This window comes from Mustela nivalis (assembly GCF_964662115.1).
Source record: "Mustela nivalis genome assembly, chromosome: 9".
NCBI classification, from domain to species: domain Eukaryota; kingdom Metazoa; phylum Chordata; class Mammalia; order Carnivora; family Mustelidae; genus Mustela; species Mustela nivalis.
The window spans coordinates 26,980,222-26,996,785 of record NC_139028.1 but is presented as its reverse complement, the minus strand read 5'-3'; the positions used below and the strand labels follow the sequence as shown (position 1 = coordinate 26,996,785).

The 16,564-nt window shown below is 37.9% G+C and overlaps 2 protein-coding genes across 6 annotated transcripts in view; one reads left to right on the top strand and one right to left on the bottom strand.

Moving 5' to 3' along the window:
* The window catches only part of LOC309841033 (olfactory receptor 8B8-like), a gene marked incomplete at both ends in the record, with an annotated part of 127,746 nt that overhangs the window by 68,674 nt on the left and 42,508 nt on the right, over positions 1-16,564 (top strand).
* LOC309841031 (olfactory receptor 8G5-like) overlaps positions 10,164-16,564 on the bottom strand; it is a gene marked incomplete at both ends in the record, with an annotated part of 188,307 nt that continues 181,906 nt past the window's right edge. For 2 of the 5 annotated variants that reach the window (XM_082683838.1, XM_082683840.1), the window contains one exon: positions 10,164-10,991. In XM_082683838.1, coding sequence (XP_082539964.1) covers positions 10,164-10,991 — 828 coding nt within the window. Of the gene's footprint in view, positions 11,033-16,564 lie in introns of all 5 variants that reach the window. The other 3 variants (XM_082683836.1, XM_082683837.1, XM_082683835.1) reach the window with 3 other exon arrangements.

The following is a 16,564-nucleotide window of genomic DNA, read 5'->3' as shown; positions in this document are numbered from 1 at the left end:
GAAAGTCCAAGCTTTCACACTGATTCAGAGATAGCTCTGTCCTAGGACAAATACAGACCAATCCCATGATTTCCCTGCTTGACTCCTAGCTGAGACAATTTCAATAGACTCGTACTTCCTCTCCTAACTTCTTTCATGGCCATTCACACAACACACAAAAAAGCAAAAACCATAGTGGATATTCTATTTTGTGTGGATAACACACCTGACTTGGTTCTCATCCTTTTGAAAAAAAGTCCCAAACATATATAGTGCTTAAGTTACTAACCAGAAAGCTGTCAGCTGGGTTACTTTTTTGAAAACTTTGTAAATCTTACCTTTATAAACTATATTTATAACTTTGCAACCATTTTAATGAACTTTTCCCCAAATAATGTGAAAGCATGGAATTAAGTTCAAAAGCTTATACTTTCTGCAATAAAAAAATTATCATTTCTGAAAGTTTTTTTCTGAAATTGAAGCAGATTGCATTTGAATTTTAAGGCTTCTCAAATGAAATATTAGGGACCAGGGTTAACATATACTTTTAGGTACCTTAAATAGTGATAAAATAAATAACAAATTGGATGTACCTTTGAGCTGTCTATAAGGGTCCCTGAATAGCACAAACACTATTTACATACTGACACACCTTTTTCAATAAGGAATACAATTTCATCGGGTGCCTGGGTGGCTCAGTGGGTTAAGCCGCTGCCTTCGGCTCAGGTCATGATCTCAGAGTCCTGGGATCGAGTCCCGCATCGGGCTCTCTGCTCAGCAGGGAGCCTGCTTCCTCCTCTCTCTCTCTCTGCCTGCCTCTCTGCCTACTTGAGATCTCTGTCTGTCAAATAAATAAATAAAATCTTAAAAAAAAAAAAATCTTCTCTAAAAAAAAAAAACAGAGCCTGAGGGTGGGTATTGAGGAGGACATGAATTACATAGAGCACTGGGTGTGGTGCATAAACAATGAATCTTGGAACACTGAAAAGGTAAAATTAAGTTAAAAAAGACACTAAGTAAAAGAAAAACAAAATTAAAAGTCACAACAAAAGTCAACTATTTTGTATAAATAGAACTTGTCAAATTAAAATCACGCATGTTGATATGGAGGTCTGGGCATGTGATGTGGCAGGTCATTTAAAAGAATAAGTCAATAACTCTGTGATGACAGATCATAACTACATTTTTCATGGTGAGCATTTGGTTGTATATATAAATGTCAGATCACTATGTTGTACATGTGAAACTAAGAGAATATATGAGGAAGTGGAGATACAACATGGGAGGTTTGGGGGTAAGAAATGAATAGATGAAACAAGATGGGATTGAGAGGGAGACAAACCATAAGAGACTCTTAATCTCACAAAACAAACTGAGGGTTGCTGGGGGAGAGGGGTCGGGAGAAGGTGGTGGGGTTATGGACATTGGGGAGGGTATGTGCTATGGTGAGTGCTGTGAAGTGTGTAAACCTGGTGATTCACAGACCTGTACCCCTGGGGCTTATAATACATTATATGTTTATTAAAAACTAAAAAAATTACAAAAAAGAATATTGTATGTCAATTATACTTCAATTAAAAATTAATTTTTAAAATAAATAATAAATAAATCGAGCATCTAAAACACAAAAAACAAACCAGTTATGCTAAATTTCACAATAGCTAAATCTTGAATGGAAATCAGAAAAGTGATAAAATACTAAGCATTATTTAAGTTATCTTAGAAATATTTAATGAATCTTGGATCGTTGAAAAAATAAAAAATTAAAAATAAAATAAAAGTAAAAAAAGAAATATTTAAATTATAATGAAGGATTAAACTTTATTCTTTGTTTCAAGCTTTTATTTATATTCTGGTTAGTTAACAAATAGTTTAATATTAGTTTCAGGAATATAATTTAGGATTAAGGACTTCTGGAGTGGTCATCTTTTTGTGTTTTGTCAAAAGAAAAATAATCCAACATCCCACTGAAGAATGGAAACTGTCGCAGTTTGGATTATCCACCAAATGTTTTTTTCATGTTGTCATTGCTCTCCGAACTGCTATTTCAGGGTTTTGTAACTTAAAATCCATAGAGGAGTTGCACACAGAAGTAAAAAACCAGGAGTGATTTAGCTGTTTCCAGGTCCTCCAGCCCTGCTACTTTACCTGTTTATTTTTTTAAATTGTATTCATGTAACTGTGGATACCAAGAAAAACAAGGGTGTACCTACCTCGAATCTAGCTCTGACATAAGTACAGCCATCTTGACAAAGCAAAAGCTGGCACCTTGCGCCCTCTCTCCTCCCCTCAGTAGTATGTGTAAACAAATAGTTAACAATCCTGCAAGACAGGAGTCTCCCTCAGTTTACAAATGTCTCAGTGCTAAATCTCACTAAAAAGGACGCTTGATAGGAGAAATGTGATATTCCACCAGGAAACTCCCAACTGTCTTCATGTTTGTGCCCCATTAGAGGGAAAAATGACCTTGGCTTGATAACAACCAGACCTCCAATATCCTGACTCTTCTTTATCCTGATATTCCTTCTGAATATCCCCTTTGTCCTCACCCACCGCTGAGTCCACCCCTACTCTGACTTTAAAAACTCTGACTGTAATCTGGATTGGGGTCCAAGTCCCTACTCCGCTGTGTCGGGTATACTTGGGCCCAAGTTTAAGATTGTCAAATAGGTGGGAGACAAAATGGCAGGGAAGTAGGAGGAGGCACCGTTTCAACCTGTACCCTAAAGTGAGCTGATTACCTACCAAAGAACTCCAATCACCCATGAAATCAACCTGATTTCAGAATTATGCACGTCTGAATCTCTACAGGGGCAGAAGATGCCAGTGGGCAGGTAGAGTGGAGTGGGAATGTCAGACTGATATTGGAAGGTGAACAAAAGGGGAGGGAGCCACCAGAGGCGACTGACTGGAAAGTAATACCCCAATACGAGAGTGCCCTGCATCTGGGGACCAGCATTAACTTGGAGTCTGGTTGAAAGCACTCAAAAAGAGCAAGGATTATGTGGGTAAATTGTGGGAACCAGGGCAATTAGGGATGGGGCATAAGTCCCCAGACCCAGGACAGCCTCCCTTGGTGCTGAGCCAGAGGCAGTGCAGCAGAGAAACCAGGTCTTGGTACCTGAGCTGCCAGCTTGCCAGAGAATGCATGGGGTCCGGCTCCTGTGAGGGGCTGGGAGACTCGCAGGACAGCAGAACGCTGTGCCCTGCTAACAGAGCCTCAAATGCACGAGCCCCAAACCCTCCCCTTGCAGAAGTGTGTGCAAACCCAGCGCTCTTAGAGCTGGAAAGGCCAGGCACTCCCAGCCCAGGCCAGTTGGAAAATCTCAGTGTGTGAACACTGTTGGAACCGCTCTGGCAGTCTGGAGCTGCCAAGACAGCTCCCGCAGCCATGGTTTGGGGTACAAGCAGGAGATTCTGTGTCCCCAGGGACCGCGACTTGGAACCTGCTCTGTCAGTGGCCAAGGGGGAATTTACATGGGCCTGCAGCACACACAGGGGAGCAGACTGAGGCTTCCCTCTGAGAGGGAGGTCGGGGTGCAGTTTGCTTTCCTCTAAACCTCCAAAAACCATCAAAAGCAGTCAAGGCAAGAGAAAACAAGTGAACGAACATGAAAACCTCCAGAGAATAAAAGCCTGAAAAAACCAGTTTCCTGAGAGTCCACACCCTTGAGGGGGGTTGGAGGACTTAACTCAGGGAACATCATTGACTGAAAACCCACGTGGCAGGCCCCTCTTCCAGAAAACCAACCAGGAAAGAAAAAAAAAAAAAAAAAAAAGACTACAAGAGAACAACCACCACTACTTCATAGATACAACTTTTATTTTTAACTCTTTCCCACTATTCTGGTTCATTTTTTTTTTTTATATAGAAATTTTTTAACCTATTTACCATCACAGTGAGATGTCCAGTACATCAAATTCCATAATAACCTTCTAACCTGACCTTTTTGATACATACACCCATGTTTTTCTTTTGCTTTTCTATTTTTTAAGTTTTTTAAAAAAATTTTAGTTTAGTTTAGTCTAGTTCATTCCTTTTTTAAATTTTTATTTTCTAATATTTAGATAGAGTTAAACTTCAAGCTAACCCCCTTTCCCCAATCAATGCTACCCCTATAGGTAAACCAATTTTTAATCCCCCTTTATCTTAGGAAAGTTGAGTCCTTTAACAAAGATATCAAGATACATCCAGGAAGAATCAAAATAACCTTCCTCACCCACACTGAGAATTTATAACCACTCTCCCATCTTTTTCTTTCTCCATTGTTTCTGTGTATTTGTGTTTGTCCTGAAGGTATATAAATCTTATACTTGGGGTTCTTTTTTACAAGATTCTTCCTTTTTTTGCATATATATATTTTTTTTTCTCTTGTTATATACTTTTATCAGTCTTTTTGTTTGTCTGTTTCTGTTTGTATACTTCATAAATTTTACCATGGAGCCCATTTGGGCTGAGCCTTCTCTTTTATCTTCCCTTTCTTTCTTGTCTCTCTCTCTCTCTTTTAAATTTTCTTTTCTCTTTTCTCTCATTTGGATGGAGAATCCTGATTGCTCAGAAGCATTCCAGGGTGCACCTTGACTGCACCACAATCCATACATCCAGCTACATCTGTTCAGGCATCTCTCACCAAAATGACTAGGAGGAGGAATGCCCAACAGAAGAAAAATACAGAGGATGGGCCTTCTGCAACTGAGCTAATGGCTACTGACATAGACAATATGTCGGAAAGGGAATTTAGGCTAACAATTATCCAGGTGATAGCTAGGTTGGAGAAAGCCATGGGTGACCAAACGGAATTGATTAGGGCAGAACTGAAAGCCACCAGGGATGATGTTCAAAATGCTCTCAATGAGTGCCAATCTAATCTAAATTCTCTAAAAGCTAGGGTAACTGAGACAGAAGATAGGATTAGTGATCTGGAGGACAAAAAGATAGAGAGAAAGGATCAGGAGGAAGCCTGGACCAAACAGCTTAGAAGCCACAAAAACAGAATCAGGGACATAAATGATGCCATGATACATTCCAACGTCAGAAATTTTGGAATCCTTGAAGGGGAAGAGAAAGAAAGACGTCTATAAGATATAGTGGAACTAGTTGTCCATGAAAATTTTCCCAATCTCGTGAATGGAACCAGCATTCATGTACTAGAGGCAGAACGGCTCCCCCGCCCCCAAGATTATAGATTCTCAAAAATCCTCAAGACACCTAATAGTAAGAATGAAGAATTATAATTGTAGGCAGACCCTCTTGAAAGCAGTCAGGACAAAGAAGCTCCTTTTGTACAGAGGAAAGCCCATCAGAATAACATCAGACCTGTCCACAGAGACCTGGCAAGCCTGAGACAGCTGGCAGGATATATTCAGGGCACTAAATTAGAAGAACATGCAGCCAAGAATACTTTATCCAGCAAGACTGAGATTCAAAATGGATGGAGAGATAAAGAGTTTCCAAGACCAGCAAGGCTTAAAGGACTATGTATGCAACCCCATTCCATGGGTTGCCTCTTTGTTTTTTTGACTGTTTCCTTTGCTGTGCAGAAGCTTTTGATTTTGATGAAGTCCCAAAAGTTTATTTTCGCTTTTGTTTCCTTTGCCTTTGGAGACATATCTTGAAAGAAGTTGCTGTGGCTGATATCGAAGAGATTACTGCCTATGTTCTCCTCTAGGATTCTGATGGATTCCTGTCTCACATTGAGGTCTTTTATCCATTTTGAGTTTATCTTTGTGTACGGTGTAAGACAATGGTCGAGTTTCATTCTTCTACATATAGCTGTGTTTACCCCAAAGACACAGATGTCGTGAAAAGAAGGGCCATCTGTACCGCAATGTTTATAGCAGCAATGGCTACAGTTGCCAAACTATGGAAAGAACCAAGATGCCCTTCAACGGACGAATGGATAAGGAAGATGTGGTCCATATACACTATGGAGTATTATGCCTCCATCAGAAAGGATGAATACCCAACTTTTGTAGCAACATGGACGGGACTGGAAGAGATTATGCTGAGTGAAATAAGTCAAGTAGAGAGAGTCAATTATCATATGGTTTCACTTATTTGTGGAGCATAACAAATATGGAGGACAAGGGGTATTAGAGAGGAGAAGGGAGTTGGGGTAAATTGGAAGGGGAGGTGAATCATGAGAGCCTATGGACTCTGAAAAACAATGTGAGGGGTTTGACGTGGCCGGGGGGTTGGAGGTTGGGGTACCAGGTGGTGGGTATTATAGAGGGCACGGATTGCATGGAGCACTGGGTGTGGTGTAAAAATAATGAATACTGTTTTTCTGAAAATAAATAAATTGAAAATAAATAAATAAGAAATGTCCCATGGTGGGGGGGGGGGAGAGAAGGTTCAGCCCAAATGGGCCCCAAGGTAAGATTTACAAACTATACAAACAAAAACAGACAAACAAAAAGACTGATAAAAGTATATGACAAGAGAAAAAAAAATATATATATAGGCAAAAAAAGGAAGAACCTTGTCAAATAGAACCCCAAGTATAAGATATATATATTATCAGGACTAAAACAAAAACACAGAAACACTGCCCACTGGTGTCTTCTGCCCCTATAGAGATCCAGACGTGTATAATTCTGATCTCAGGCTGATTTCATGGGTGATTGGAGTTCTTTGGTAGGTAATCAGCTCACTTTAGAGTACGGGTTGAAATGGCACCTCCTCCTACTTCCCCGCCATCTTGTCTCCCCCCAAGCCTTATATATTTGTGACATACTCTCCAATGCCACATGTTGCTAGGTAGTCAGAGGTACAAAACACTGTGTGTGTGTGTGTGTGTCTGCAAGTGAATGTGTATGTGTGTGTCTCAGTATATATATGCATGCATGTTTGTATGTGTTTTTCCAAGCAAATGTTAAAAGCAATAACTATTTCCTTTTCCTAGATTCAAAAGTACTTCCTGCTCAGTCCCCTTCCTCTCAGGAGCTGGAACCAGGAACCATCTACCTGAAAGTGGGTTCCATATCATACACTCAATATCTCATATAATATAACTAGAACATTGTGTGTAGGTGTTTGTGTGTGTGTGTGTGTGTGTGTGTGTGTGTGTGTGTGTTTAAGGAGGCAGTGTCAGGAAGAGTACAGAATGAGGTTCAATAAATTTAATAAATTTAGGGATTTAGGGATTCAGCAATTAAAAGGACATGGAACTCAAAGCTTCTTGTACTTCTGCTTTTCATGACACCTGAACAACAGTGAACCTGATCATGCCTATTCTAAGTCTGGTCTGAGCAACACCTGCTCATGTATAGAAAGTTTACATGAAAATTCAGAATGTAATCAACGTTGCTTCCAGTTCTGAAGTTCTGAAGTAGGAGGATCATTTTTGTTATTGCTTAGAAAGCCAAGCTTGCACACTGATTCAGAGACAGCTCTGTCCTAGGACATAGGTACAGACAAATCTCATGGCTTCCCTGCTTAGCTCCTAGCTGGGACAATTTCAATAGACTCATACTTCCTCTTATACCTTTTTTTATTGCCATTCACATAACTCAAAAAAGGAAAAACCATAAGGGATATTCTATGTTATGTGTGTGACCGACCTGACTTGGTTCTCTGGCTTAAAAAAAAAAAGTCCCTATACCTGCGTAGTGTTTAAACTACTAATCAGAAAGCTGTCACCTAATTGCTTTTACAAAATCTTTGCAAATCTGAACTTTAATAAATTTTGTTTTCTCACATTTATAACAATTTTAATGAACTTCCCCCCAAATAATTTGAAAAGTGGAATTTAGTTCAAAAGGTAGTTTATCCTTTCTGAAATAAAAAACTGCCATTTCTGAAAGTCTTTTTGAAATTGAAGCAGATTGCATTTGAATTCTGAGACCTCTTAAAAGAAGATTAGTGACCAGTGTTAACATATACTTTTAGGTACCTCAAATAGTGATAAAATATGAACAAAATGGATGCATCTTTGTAATGTCTATAACAGTTCCTGAATATCAATAGAGAACATTTACATATTGACACATGTGTTTCAATAGGCAAAACAATTGCATCAAAAGAGACAGTAAGTAAAAGGAAACAAACAAACAAAACCTACAACCAAAACCAACTATTTTAAGAAATGGAACTTGTTAAGTGAAAATAAAGCATGTTGATATAACGATTAAGGGATGTGGTGTCAGAGGTCATTTTTTAAACTGAGTTCAGTTAGCCAACCTATAGTACATCATTAGTTTTTGACACAGTGTTCAGTGATTCACTAGTTGCATATAATACCCAGTACTCATCAGATCACAAGCCTTCCTTAATGTCTTTCATTTAAAACCATAAGTCAGTGACTGTCTGGTGACAGATAGCAACTACACTCCATGGTAAAGATTTGATAATGTATATAAATGTCAGATCACTATGCTTTATGCATAAAACTAACAGAATATTGTATGTCAACTATACTTCAATTTAAAAAATTATTTTTTAAAAATTAATAAATAAACCATAGTCAGGATTTTAGGGATACCAAACATCTAAAACAAAAACAAGCCAACACACCAGTTATGCTAAATTTAACAATACCTAAATCTTGAGTAGAAATTAGAAAACAGGTAAAATAATAATTTTATTAAAGTTATCTTAGAAATATTTAAATTATCACCTGATTAAGGACTGATGATTTTTGAAGTAGTCATCTGTTTGTGTTTCCTAAAAATAAAAATAATCCAACATCCTATACCAGAAAATAAATTCTCACAATTGGATTTTGTTAGCCAATTAAATAACCTGACTGGTGTTCTATGCTAAGTGACATAAGTCAGTCAGAGAAAGACAAATACCATATGATTTCACACATATATGGAATTTAAAAAAACAAAACGAATGTGGGAGGCAAAAAGAAAGGCAAACCATAAAACAGATTCTTTTTTTTAATTCTAAAATTTATTTATTTTATTTTATTTTTTCAGTGTTCCAAGATTCATTGTTTATGCACTACACCCATTGCTCCATGCAATATAAAAAAGATTCTTGACAAAAGACAACAAACAGGATGCTGTAGGGGACTTGGGCAAGAGATAGGTTAAATGAGAGATGGAAATTAAGGAGGAAATTGGTTGTGATGAGCACTGGGTGTTGGATGCATGTGACAAATCATGAAATTCTATACCTGAAACTAATATGACACTGCATGTTAACTACCAGGAATTTATATAAAAACTTGAAACTAAAAATAAATAAATTAGAGCAAAACAGACTACAAACAGTGGTAGACATGATATCAGAAGGTTAAGAATTTAGACTAAATCTTTACAAAGCTGTGTGACTTTAGGTAAATCTAACTATTCTGAGTTTCACTTACCCAGCCATACAATAAAAATGTTTTTTTAAATGATCAGTTACATGTTGGTTTGACTGTACAAAGGTAAAAGAGAAAAGTCTGCCAAAATGATGACCATTCACCATGTTGTAGAGGAAAAAATGAAAATGGGAAAAAGGAAACAACATGTTTATTATGTAATGCTACTATTCAATTAGGAGAAGGAAATGAAAAGGGGGGAGATTGAAAGGGGAGATGAACCATGAGAGACTATGGACTCTGAGAAACAAACTGAGGATTTTAGGGGAGGGGTTGGGGAATGGGTAGCCTGGTTGTGGGCATTAAAGAGGGCACCTATTGCAAGGGGCACTGGGTGTTACAGGCAAACAATGAATCTTGGAATGCTACATCAAAAAGTGATGATGTATTGTATGGTGGCTAACATGACACAATAAAAAAATAAACAGAACAAAAAGGTGGAGAAGAATGGGATTGGGAGGGAGACAAACCATAGGTGACTCTTAATCTCACAAAACAAACTGAGGGTTGCTGGGGGGAGAGGGTTTGGGAGAAGGGGGGTGGGGTTATGGACATTGCGGAGGGTATGTGTTTTGGTGAGTGCTGTGAAGTGTGTAAACCTGGTGATTCACAGACCTGTACCCCTGGGGATAAAAATATATGTTTATAAAAAATAAAAAAAATTAATTAAAAAAAAGGTGGAGAAGATATTCTGCTATTGGTGAGGAAAACTAAAAGACCTATTATATAAAGAATAAAAATAAATTGTGAGACTCAAATATCCTTTAACATATTAGGAAAAAATACTAAGAAGACTGCCACTTCAAGTATTTTATTTAAGCACACAGAATCCCCCCATGTATAACAAACTACAAAGACAGACACTGTTGATCAAAACTGTCTCTTGCTGAAAGTTTTTCTCACAGCACATTTAATGTCTTTGTTTCTCAAGCTGTAAATGAAAGGGTTCATCAAGGGAACCACATTGGTATAAAAGACAGAGGAGATTTTTCCCTCATCCATAGACCCAGCAGAAGATGGTTGAAGATACATAAACGCACCTGATCCAAAGAAGAGAGAAACAGCAATTATGTGGGAACTGCACGTGCTGAAGGCTTTGGACCTGCCCTCAGTGGAGCTGATGCGCAGGATGCTGGACAGGATGAAACCATAAGAGACAAAGATGGTAATAGTGGGCACAATCACATTGATACCCTCTAAAATGAAAACCACCAGCTCATTCACGTAGGTACTGGTGCAGGAGAGCTGGAGCAGAGGGAAGATATCACACAAATAATGGTTGATGGTGTTTGCATCACAGAAGGTCAGTCTCAGCATGCATCCTGTGTGAGCCATGGCATCCAAAAATGACACCAAGTATGAACCAAGTATAAGGATGGAACACACTTTGGGAGACATGGCAACATTATATAAGAGTGGGTTACAGATGGCCACATAGCGATCATAGGCCATTGATGTCAGCACATAAGCTTCAGAAACAGCAAAAAAACAGAAAAAGTAAAGCTGGGTCATGCATCCCCTGTAGGAGATAACATTCTTCTTTGATGTAAAGTTAATCAGCATTTTGGGTGTAAACACAGAAGAATAACAGAGATCTATGAAGGACAAATTGAAGAGGAAAAAGTACATGGGGGTGTGCAGGTGTGCATTCAGCTTGATTAGGGTCAACAAACCCAAATTTCCCAACACAGTGACCATGTAAGTGACTAGAAACAGGCAGAACAGAGGGAGCTGGAGATCTGGTAGGTCTGTTAGCCCCACAAGAATGAATTTGGTCACAAAAGAAGCATTTCCAGAAGCCATTCTTCTCAAAGGGATCTGTGAACACAGGAGAAAACTGTTACAAAGAAAATAATTCAGTATTTCCCACTATATATCCTCTCACAGGAGTTGGGTATGTACTGGAAATGTCTGAGACTAGCCCAACCTGGACCCACAGAATCTGCTTTGTCATCATCATGAATCTAGTGACATGGACATTCCTTTATTATAGTCTTGATATACTGTATAAGCAAAGACATTCAAAACCTGGCCAACAGTATGAAGGCCAGTGCTTCCATATGCCAACAAGACTGCTGTGAAAACCAAAGGTTAAGGGAGAAGATTGGACCAGGAGAGAATCACCTTCTCTCATTTCACTTCCTTGACCATGTGACCCCTCACCAAAGCAGTAAAATGGAGGCGGCAACCCCACCAACCCGGTGCTGACCTCTAATGGGGTTTGGATGTTGTGCAGTGGGAATGAAGAATTTTGTTTCTTATTTTGAACTAAAGATTCAGAGCCTCGAAGAGTTTAAATTCCTGCCCCACATCATAAAGTAACCGTCAATGAAATTGACCAGTAAATTGCATTCTTGAAACCTAATAATGTCTCCAAACCTTCCCTGCACCACCACTCTCCCCTAAGCAGGTCCTTCTACCAATTTAATCTGAGTCTGAGGACTGCAAAAACTGGAAAGCAATCTTGAAATACTACATCAAAAATTAATGATGTACTGTATGGTGACTAACATAACATAACCTAAATAAATGAACAAACAAACAAACAAATAGAAATTGGCATATCTTAGATCCCTGAGCTTTCATCACAAAAGGAAGGCATGAATATAACTGGAATTCAGAAACTCACCTCCTTAGGCAAAAACACCTTGGTCCTTCCTTACCAGTATTACCCCTGTGGTCCTTAAAGGGCAGATTTAGTCTCTGTGGCTTTTCTTCCTTTGAGTCTATGAGGACAGAGTCCACGCTTATCTTAGAAATCCTTCTGAACCACAGACAACAATTTCTGATTATGAGTCCTCTTAAGTGGCAGGTAAAAATAAATGGCCTTTATTGTCATCATTTTTGCCATGTGGTAAATCAGAGAAGACTTAAGGTGAGGGTAATGATATAATGTCCTCAGTTATAAACAGGACAGAAGTTTGTCAGCCTCTTCCACAGGGAATGGTTTCTGGGGTAATAGGGCATTGAGGGGATGTATTTACACAAAGGACCAAAATGTCTCTCTAATTCTTTAGGGACTCAAACTTTTATTCAAGATTTCCCTCCACTGTAGGGAATAACATCTCCAAAGAGGAGCCAAAAATAAATTCCCATTTCCAGGTAGGTAATATGGTGGAAGAGGAAGCTCTAGAAGCTTCCTACCCTTCATGAATGCAGTGATTCAGAAATGTTTCAGGTACGTATTCCCTTTATAAGAAATCCAGGTAATATCTAAGGTAGTCCTCTTCCCTGTAAAAGAATGTATCTATCACATTGGAACTTTTAGGGAAATCCTCTTATTGTAACATTTTCCCTTGCACAGCACCTCCAAATTGGGATAAAACCCTCCAGTTCCTGGTTTCTCTATGAGGAGGGAAAGAATTGCACCATATATCCAATGCCCCAACTTTTATTAGGTGTGTCCAGAAGACTGGCTTCTAGATAGTCAGTGTCAGAGAGCAAACACTGCATGTACAGGACCCAACATGTTTTATTGGCATATGGAGAAAGAGAAAAAAGTGGTGGTATAGACTGGAAGTCACCAGAGCTCATTCCCCTGGCTCAGTATAGAACAAGTAATTTAAAAGCCCTTCCTTACAGCCTCTCTGCTGAGGGAAATCTGTGCACTATGTGTGCAATAATATAACTTATCTGTGAGCTATCTGATGAATTTCTTCAGTCTTGCTTGTTTTAGAACACAGACAGAACCAGGCACAATTTGGATGCATGGGGGCATGGCGGGGAGGGAGAAGAGGTGCAACTAAGAACAAACAAAGGGGTTTAGACTACACAAAATTGAGAGGCCTCCAAAGTCTCTAACCAGGTTTATTGGTGGTACCTTCTCCAATCTAAGGCCAATCCATGAATATTGTGATAGATGGTGTTTTGTCTAATGTGCAGACACCAGCATAGAGAATCAATGAAAATGAAGGCAAGTTGAAATACTTCCCAAAAAGGAATAAGAGAAATCTCCATAAACTGGTTCTAATATGTGATTTATCTGTCAGAGAATTCAAAATAACTGGTCATAAAGATGTTCACTGTAATCAGAGAACAATACAAAAACCAAGAGAAAATTTCAACATAAAGCCAGAAAACTTAAAAGTATTAAACAGAAATCATAGTGCTCAAGTATACAATATCTGACTAAAAAAAACACAAAAACCCAGCACAGGGGTTCGAGATCAAATGATATCAACAAAAGAAAGGATCATTGAATTTGATTAAAGGTCACTGAAAACTATTCAGTCAGCAGGGCAAAATGAAAAAAAAAAAATCAATGAAAAATAGTGGAGAAAGCCTGAGGGACTTATTGGATGCTACCACGTGGATCAATATATGAATTTCAGAAAAAAAATATGCATTTCAGAAACCCTAGTAGGAGAGTGAGAAAGAACCAGAAAGCATAATTGGGGGAGGGGGGTGGGGTGGAGGCTGAAAAAATTTCCAAATCATAGAAACTTCCCAATACTGTGACCTGTTTATAGAGGTAAAACCCAGAAGAATTGCATAATGCATATATCTAAGATATATATGTATCAAGGATCAACTTCTTATCCACTCCCCAGTTTACTTAACTGAGTTAAACTGACATCTACCTTTAGACTCAGGTATATACTAATGTTCATGTTTATCTAGGCAGAAGATATGTAAGATGCTCTAAATCTATATTCGGGGACTCAACACAAATTTACTGACTGCTGAATCTCCTGAAAACTTGAATTATGATTGTGATATCTGGTTCTGAATCAATCATTATACTTTATAATACCTCTGGTGATTGAAGCAGTCTTGTCTCTATGCCTAAATATATCGTTTTTCAATATTACCAAATTATTATCATCATACAGTTGTCAAAAAATAATGCCTAAAGAAGTTCTTTAAGACAAGACTTTATTAGCATGCCTGGGTGGCACAGAGGGTTAAGCCTCTGCCTTCAGCTCAGGTCGTGGTCTCAGAGTCCTGGGATCAAGCTCTGCATCAGGCTTTCTGCTCAGCAGAAATTCTGATTCCCACCCCCCCAACTGCCTCTCTGCCTACTTGTGATCTCTCTCGCACTCTGTCAGATAAATAAATAAAATCTTAAAGACTTTATCAAAATAAATTCAAAAAGCAGCAACGCAAAAGAAGCCCTTAACTTACAAAGGAACATGGATAAGAATAGCGGTGGATCCCTCAAGAGAAACTTAGGAAGCCAGAAGGGAGTGGCATGATATATTCTCCATACTGAGTGGTAAAAATTGCAGGAAAGAAGAGTCTGTACAGGAAGGTTATCATTCAGAATAGAAGGAGAGTAAAGAATTTCCCAGACAAACAAAACTTAAAGGGGTTCATGACCACTAAACCAGGACTGCAAGAAATATTATAAGGGACTCTGACTAGGAATGAAAGGCCAAAAGTGACAAAGACTAGAAAGGAACTGAGAAAATCTCCAGAAATGATGACAAACAAGTAATAAAATAGCACTAAATTCATATCTATCAATAACTCTGAAGGTAAATGGACTAAATGCTCTAATCAAAGCACGTAATAAAGTGTCATAAATAATTTAAAAATTGAGACCCATCTATATGCTGCCTCATTGTAGAGACTCATTTTAGACCTAAGACACCTTAAGATCGAAAGTGAGGGAATGGAGAAATATTTGCCATGCAAAGGGAGATCAAAAGAAAGCCAGAGGGGGTGCCTGAGTGGCTCAGTGGCTTGAGACCTCTGCCTTCTGCCCAGATTGTGGTCCCAGGGTCCTGGGATCAAGGCTCTCTGCTCCGTGGGGAGCCTGCTTCCCCCCATCTCTCTGCCTGCCTCTCTGCATACTTGTGATCTCTGTCTGCCGGATAAATAAATAAATAAATAAACGAATAAATAAATAAATGAAATCTTAAAAAAAAAAGAAAGCCAGATAACAATACTTTTATCAGACAAACTAGATTTAAACCAAAAGATTGTAACATGAGAGGAAGGGCACAATACTATAATCAAGGGGTCTATCAAACAATGATCTTACAATTATAAATATTTATACCCCAACATTGGAGCACTCAAATATATCAATCAATTGATAACAAACATAAGGAAACTCAATCATAAAAATAAATAATAAAAGGGAACTGTAACACCCCACTTACATCAATGGATAGATCATCTAAGCGAAAAATCAATAAGAAAACAATAGATTTGAAAATCACTCTGGACCAGATGGACTTAACTGATATATTCAGAATATTTCACCTAACACAGAATACACATTCTTTACAAGTGCACATGGGACTTTCTCCAGAGTAGATCACACACTAGGTCACAAATCAGGCACCCACAAGTACAAATAGGCTGAGATCACACCTTGCATATTTTCTGACCACAATTATATGAAGCATGAAATCAACCCCCCAAAAAATTTTTTTGGAAAGTCCACAAATACACGGAGGTAAAAAAATATGCTACAAAACAATGAATGGGTCAACCTAAAAATAAAAAATGAATCAAATAATATATGGAAACAAATGAAAATGAAAATGTGACAATCCAAAACCTTTAGGATACAGCAAAAGTGGTCATAAGAAGGAAGTATATAGCAATACAGGTCTACATCAAGAAGCAAGAAAAATCTTAAATAAACAACCAAACCTTATACTTAAAGAAGCTAGAAAGAGAAGAACAAGTAAAGACAAAAGCTAGCAGAAGAAGAGATATAATAAAGATTAGATAGAAATAAATGATATAGAAACTACAAATATCAAAAAAATGATGTATTATACACTTGCTAATTGAATTTAAATAATTCAATAATAATTCAAATAATAATTAAATAATAAATAAATAAATGGGGGCGGGGGAGAAGCTACAAGACAGTAGAACAGATCAATGAAACCAAGAGCTAGTTTTTTGGAAAAAATTAACAAAATTGTAAAACCCCAGACCAGATTTGTATAAAAGAAAAGAAAAAGGAACCAAGTAAGTAAAATCCTAAAAGAAAAAGAAAAAATAACAACACCACAGAAATATAAACTATTATAAGAGAACATTATGAAAAACTATATGCCAATAACTTGGACAACCTAGAAGAAAAGCATATATTCCTAGAAAGGTATAAACTATCAAAACTGAGACAGGAAAAATAGAAAACTTGAATACACTGACAGTAAGCAAAGAAATTCAGCCAATAATCAAAACTTTCCCCAAAAGCAAAAGTCCAGAGGATTCTGCCAAACATTTAAAGAAGAGTTAATACCTATACTTCTCAACCTATTCCAAAATATGGACATGGAAGGAAAATTTATAAATTCATTCTA